Raw genomic sequence first — 7,355 nt, forward strand, 5'->3', positions numbered from 1 at the left:
TGTGTGTGTGTGTGTGTGTGTGTGTGTGTGTGTGTGTGTGTGTGTGTGTGTGTAATACTCGTGTTGTGGGGCCATAAATATAGTTAAATAGTCACATTATGAGGACATCATGATGTAAATGATAACATTTTATGGTAAAGAGATATTTATGGTCAAGGTTAAGTTGAAGGTCAAGTTTAGTTAAAGGAAACGAGCACATTCACAAATGCACAGTCTGTGTGTGTGTGTGCGCGCGCGTACGTGCAGTTTTCCATACGGGTGTGGAGTCACGTACAGCAGATCTCAGATTACCACCTGCAGATAAACCTCCACAGAAAGCTGAATGTGCGCTCACCCGCTCATAAGGATCGGCCAACAACATTTCTACTGACCTAAATCTGACGACACGGTGCCTTTATTCAGTCTTTGAATGTAAAATTCTTAAATATCTTTGGTCTGTTTGTAAAGCCTGACGACAGGTTTGCACTTGAAGCCAACAGAGTCTGCAGCGGCACACCCAGGACTTTTTTTTCCCAGTGGGGGATTTTAGGAATAACGAAATCTTCAGAAATTAAAAACAGGGAAGGAAAACTTATGAGATGCTTGTGATTGTGAACAATCGAACCATGACTGTATTTATGCTCTGTCCTTTGATCTATGACAGACATTCTGGTTTTCAAACATTTCTGTAAATTTAGGTCCAACTCATCTCCTTCGTTTGGATTTTAAGGCTTCTGCAGCTGCATATCTCATTATTATTCACTGAAAAGCATGACAATGCAGTGATGAGCAGTGGAATTTATAATCTGATCAAATCTTATAATGGTAATAAAAAAAATAAAAATAAAAAAAACACACACACACACACACACACACACACACACACACACACACACACACACACACACACAGATACACAGCAAGAAAACTTCCCATGATCAGATTAATGGGCCAAATATTCCAAAGGCTACGCTGCAGAGGTGGAATTATAAAATTTCACTTAAATGTTTTTTTTTTAAAGTAGTTAAAGTCCTACTAAAGTGTTTTGTTTTGGTAAATGTAAAGTCCCACTTTGTGGCGTACTGCACCTTTAAACAGCGGCGCGATGTTCCAGACGTTGATGCTTCCCGCTTTCATGAACTGACCGAGAGAGATCTCTAGGAAGAAGATGGGGATTCCTCCAACGAACACGATCAGCAGGTAGGGGATCAGAAACACACCTGTGAGAGACAGAGTCATCGGTGATGACGTGTTCAGGGACGTTCAGACATCTGAAAACTCTAACCGTTCTGTTACTGTTGCACAAGAAAATCTTCTTCAAAATCAAGAGTTTTCTCACAGCATGTAGATGCGCTGCTTATTATATAGTTTCAGTTTTCCTGTTCATGAAATTTCAGCAAAAACCTGCAGTTCGTCTAACGGCCACCTGAATGGGTCAGTACGAGTCTTCTTGAAACCCTCACAGTGGAAGCATGTTTACAGCCTCACACACAGTTTCAGCCTGCGTTACATCTGCACAGTGGATGATTTTTTCAATAACTCAAAGACTTTTGTGATGTTTGCTTTATTGAGCCATTTTATTCCATAGAGCCGTTCGGTTTTGTCATAATCACCTTTTCCCTTCTATATTTATATTTTTATTTCTGGAGCTGCTTTATTAAATTATTGCTTTCTGCTTAATTGGACTTTCTTTTATGGAATTTTAAACATATTTAACCTTTTGATTTTGTCGCATTGGATTTTATTTAACTGAGATATTCTAATTCGCTTTAGTTTTTTATAACTTGTGTTTAGAGCTGTTGAGATAGATAAACTATCTTGTTTGATTATTTTACAAGTTTCTGACCTAAAATAAAGACTATGACTATTCAGTCATAAATAATTTGTTTCTACTTGAGATTCTCCAAATGTTAATGTTTTAACAAAAAAGGCAATAATCTTCTTTAAAGTTATTTTGAATCAATCAATAAATCTTCATTTCTGCATGTTAGGCTCAGCTGCATGATGTCTATAATCATAAAATCAAACAAAATTATTTTGCTTCTCAAACATTTTAACGAATCAATCTTTCATTTGTTTTCTTTTGAGCAGAAATCGGCTCCTGTATGATGTTTTAATGTGACTGAATGAAGTGTAACATGAACCGTACATGTTAGAATTACATTTTAATGCTTTGGCAGTGATGAATTATTGATGGATCTAAAGAAACAGTGAATGAATGAGTTTCCTCTCCTTCACTCTGAACTGCAGCAAGAGACATGAATGAACAATTATGCTTCCTCTTCACTCTCTCGCTCCGACTTTGGTATTTTAATTGGCGTGATGGTGGATCCACACACACACAAATATATATATACACATACACAAACACCAAGGGGTAACTGGGTCACACTGCCACCAGGAACTGGTATGAATGGAATCAAACTGGCATGACACTGGAGGGGTGAGAGAGAGAGCAGGGGGCAGAGGGGGGGTGCTGTGTGCCAGCAGTTACATAACAGCGGCTGCCATTACGCTCTCAGCTCTTACACAAGGAGAAAGAGGGGTGGCCACTATCATCATATCATAACTGCAATGTTAAGGGAACAGCTCAGTGGTACTTTATAATGTTTACAACCAGTGTAGATGGTTTCTCCCACAGCAGCACTCTGATGGCAGCCACAACATTAAGTTTTTCCATTATTTTTCACATGAAATTGAACCCACAACATTAAACATTATTCAGATGTTTTTCCTGTCATAACAGTGTTCAATATACATGTGGTTAAAGTTTTAAACAAAGAGGAGGGTAAAATAAACTCCCTGCGAGTCACAAGATCAGTTTTATGTGGAGTTTTTAGTACTGTGCAAAGGTAGCTCGAGTAGCACGTGCACCTTAAGCTGATTTAGCTAGATCAGGCACAGCTGCAAGCTTCTTTGCAACCCACTTTCACCCCAGCTACACCTGTTATGTTGCATCTGATGTAATCAACGTGCATGGAAGTGTGGGAGATTTAAATATTGATCTTCCTTTGACTTTACTTGCAGAGTGAAATAATAAAGATGCACAGTAAAGAGCAGTGAGGGAAAGCTATGGTTATTGATTATTTATTTATAGCAGTTTTCCCTTCAGAGAAATCACTTGGTGAAAGTCGTTAAATGAATAAGCCTAATGTGATTTACTACATCTTTCAGTAGTCTGTTTACTGCTAATTGGACCATTATTTAAGATGAAAACAAAGTTTGGGCTTGATGTGCCTGCAGTAGTTTCTGATAAGAAGAGCAGCGACTGAGAACAGAGTGTGTGGAGAAAACACTGGGTTGTGTTCATTTACAGGAACGTTAGAGGGAAGCCTTATCAGAGCAGATTGAATGTTGTTCTTAATTTGTTTAGTAAAATAAAGAAAACACAAAACTTCCAACTAGAAAGAGGTCGTGCAAGAGCAACGGGACCAAAACTTAATGCTACCCTTCAGTTTTTGGCCTCTGGTTCTTTTCAAGACATAATGAGGTTTTATGTTGTCCCTCAAACCTTTGCAAATATTTGACTTAATGACATTTAAACTGTCAGCACCACTGACTGTCCACGAGATTTTCCTCAGATCATTGATCCTCATTGGAAATGGAAAGGTGGACATGTCTTTTTTTTCCCCCCAGAATTCTGACTTTAATTTTAGAATTCTGGAAAAGAAAAAACAAAAAAAGACGTGTGTGAAGGTTCTCAGTCATCCGGGTCATGGTTGTCTAAGGAGCTTGGAAAGAAAATGACTGGACTTCTTTAAATTTCATGAAGATTAAATCTTAATCCTTAATCTTGGATTTTAACAGTTTTGTTGTTTAAGTTAAATAAACAAGTCGCGTTGTCTAGCTGTTTTGCACAAAAACATATTGATTTCAGATTCTCCACCTGTCAATCCTTCAATCGTCTTCATAAAACAAAAAATATTAGTAAATATTGAACATTCAAGTTCATAGTAAACTCTTTCAGTTTGCCATCTCTCTATGAAGAGATCTGAAGTGCCACCTAACTGTACGACCTTGATCAACTGTTCTGTCCAGGGTGTGCAAGTCTTTTAACCAGACCAGCCATCTTTTAAAGCAAAGCACGGCCACTGATTCGGTTTTTACGGTAGAGCTTGCTATAAGCCAGAACAGGAGAAGGTAATGTGAGGTAGTGAGGAATTAACCTGGGCTGACTGCACCGTGCTCAGCTGCTACAGTTACATCATTCCAGGTCATGTCACTTAAAATGTAACCTGCCTGTACAGCTGTGAGACAAACATGAGAAAACCCTGCTTGAATAAACACACCTCAGGTCATTATATTTCAACATTAAAACCTTCATTATAAAAGAAAAATCATAAAAATGCAATTGTGGATTTAGCCTGATTGAATACCTGCTCATTAAAACAACAAATATTTAAGTTGAGGTCATCTTTAAATGATAATAATAATGCTCTAGATCGTTAAAAAGCTGTAATCATTGTGTCCATTCAAAGAATAATGCCCGTATGCTTCGTAAACACACACATATGTGTTATTCTATCACTGTGAGGACCCTGGCTTACACCATGCATTGCTAGTATTCTAATCTATAGCCTAAAAATAGGTTTGAACCCTCAAACAGCTCAACTAAGTGTTGAGCTTACATATTTAAAACTGTATATCCACAGATGTCCACACAAATGTCCTCCAGAAAACAAAGTCACAGTATCCATCATTCCCTAAAAATGTCTGTACTTTTAAAAGCTGTTCACAATGTTGACAAATGTCCTCGCAGTATCTAAAACTACATGTCTACAAGATTTGTCCAATTTTCACCAATGTCCTCACAATAATCGGAAAAAAAAAGCTCACAATAGCTTAAACTTGATCCCCACTATTAAAAAATATCTATCACTATCCAACAAGGCCTTTGATGTAAGGCCTTTTCCAAAGATGCCCTCACTTTCTAAAACTGTCCACTGTGCTGACAAATATCTTCATTATCCAAAACCGTCCACATTTTTCACAAATGTCCTCATAATATCTAAAACCTCCACTGGTCCTCACAATGACACACAAACAGGTGCACACCACCAGCTCTCAGAGTGAGGCTGCTTCACATGCAGCTCACATCACCGCTGATGACGTATGAGACGCACGACAGGTTGAATGACGCCAGCCTGATGAATGACGCAAGCCCGAGTGAATCAACGTGGGTTAGCGAAGGCCTGCTACCGCTCCTAGTCAAACACTGTTCTGTTGTGTTAGCCAAGGTTAGCTTAGCATGAAAACACACAAGCTGCTAGTGAGTCATGACTGCAGAGAGAGAGAGGATGGAGGAAGGGGGAGGGTCGGCTATGCCAGCAGCTCGCTAAAAATTCCCCTCACACACACACACACAAAAAAACACACACACACACACGGTCAGAGCTAAGTGGTGTAATGCTGTTAGCTCATCAGTAACTCAGTGTTAATGGGATTACAGAGTACTATAGCCTCATCACAGTCAGCTGCACTGAAACACACCAACTTAACTTTGCATTAAGCAATGTGATAATAAGATGCTTCATTTAACTTTTAAAGTTCCAGGCGTTTGACGGCTCCAAAACATTTTTACAGATTGTTTGTACTCTATTGGCCAAAACTCAGCTTACACATTAAAAAAAAATTATTTTGAAGGAAGACTGAATACAGTTTTCAGGAGATGTGCAGTCAGATCAAAGCGAAAAAGCTTTTTGAGAAAATACCATTAGAAGAAAATTAAATGTATTATTTGAACAATTATCAGCATTGAGCAGCTCGGTCAGTTTAGTAGATCCAGCTAGCGAAAGTGAAGTTATTCTAAAACAACAGTTCAATTTTAAATCATCTTCTATGGAGATTCTGATTTTCAAATTGAGTTAGAGCTGCCGCAGATAAATCCCGATCAAAGTAAGCTGGGCCGAGTTTGTCTGTCAGGTCATTTAGTTAGCTGACAATGAACCGCCAGTCAGTGAGAGTCGATTTTTCAGACTGGTAGCATCAGAGATGGTGGAAGTCGCCAGCAGTGCATAAACTAATCAATCTGACAAGATTCAAGAGTCCTACTGACGAGATTCTTCAGTCCAGCCTTCTACCACTGATGAGATTCTGTCGTCTAATCTTTGGCTAATGACAAGATTCAAGAGTCCAGCTTTTTTACTACTGATTAGATTGTACAATCTTGCCTTTGACCTCTCTGTATCTAGAATATAATTCTAGAATCTTATTTTACCTTGACATTTAGCCAAACTGATGATAACCCACAGCAGACACACACATGCACAAAACTGTAGCTACACATGAAAACACATTACCAAAATGTTAGAGGCAGACATTATGTTATGTCGTTGGGAAAACATCAAAGAAATGTGTAAAATTTGTATAAATGCTTATTGCTCGTTGCATGAAAGTCACATGTTGTGTTAAAAAAAATACATATTAGCTTTTGTGCAGTTGTTTGCAGTTCAATCAATTACCAAGATTTCAGGATGATTACATGAGTAAATCACAGGACTGACAGTTAAAAGGTCCAACGTGAAAAAGGGCATAATATTACCCTGTGCTGTGGTAGCGTCACCTAACGTGTCCCACACGTGGTCAGTTCAGAGTTGAAAGTAAGTCAGAAACAAATAGAGCCACAGCTGCAGTTACCTCGCTAAGCTGCGGCGCTACAGTTAGCTAGCTAAGCTGGTTAATCCGAGGTAAGTCAGTGGGCTAAGCACTGACGTGCTGAGGGACTGACAGACTGATAACAGGGCTAATGACAGAGCAGGAGATTCGTCATTGCCCTGATAACTTCCAATTCGTATCTGAATGAATTGTGCAGGTCTATGTGTCTCTACTGTTCACTAACACACCTGAGGAAAAACACTCCAACACTCTTAATCTGTGGTTGTCTGCTGCTATGTTGACCTTTTAGACAAACATTTAAACTTCCATCCATCCAGCTTGTCCAGGGTTTCCCAGGCCAGCCGAGAGATATAATCACTCCGGTGTGTCCTGGGTCTGCCCGGGGGCCTCCTCTCGGTGGGATATGCCCGGAAAACCTCGCCCAGGAGGCGCCCAGGAGGCAGCCTCGTCTTCAGCTTGGTCTGCTCAAGCAGCTCACTGTAACATTTCCATTAGTGATGTGGACCATCTCCTCTTATCTGCCATGTATGAGAAAGGGCAACTGTGTGAAAGCAGCTTAAGTATCATCCAAATCGGCCTCATTACAGGTTTATGAACTGTTATTCAATCTGCCAACTCACCGATAAAAGGTCAATTATTGTGTGAGTGCAGATATTATGTTTGCTACTTAAATAAAGCTCAGTAACACGAGAAGTGGGAGTGACTATAGCAGGCTAAAATCAAATAGTAGAGATAAGCCTAAATTCAACTGATTTTCCAAA

General features: G+C 39.3%; 1 protein-coding gene across 4 annotated transcripts in view; it reads right to left on the reverse strand.

Annotated features, from left to right (window-relative positions):
• Positions 1-7,355, reverse strand: part of slc6a8 (solute carrier family 6 member 8) — a 37,936-nt gene that overhangs the window by 21,878 nt on the left and 8,703 nt on the right. For 2 of the 4 annotated variants that reach the window (XM_005750408.1, XM_005750410.1), the window contains one exon: positions 1,068-1,199. In XM_005750408.1, the coding sequence (XP_005750465.1) occupies positions 1,068-1,199 (132 nt within the window). Of the gene's footprint in view, positions 1-1,067; positions 1,200-6,821; positions 6,897-7,355 lie in introns of those variants that run through there. The other 2 variants (XM_005750412.1, XM_005750411.2) reach the window with 2 other exon arrangements.

The sequence above is a fragment of the Pundamilia nyererei genome, unplaced genomic scaffold (genome assembly GCF_000239375.1).
Source record: "Pundamilia nyererei isolate P.nyererei 1_Seehausen unplaced genomic scaffold, PunNye1.0 scaffold00273, whole genome shotgun sequence".
Classification (NCBI taxonomy): Eukaryota; Metazoa; Chordata; class Actinopteri; order Cichliformes; family Cichlidae; genus Pundamilia; species Pundamilia nyererei.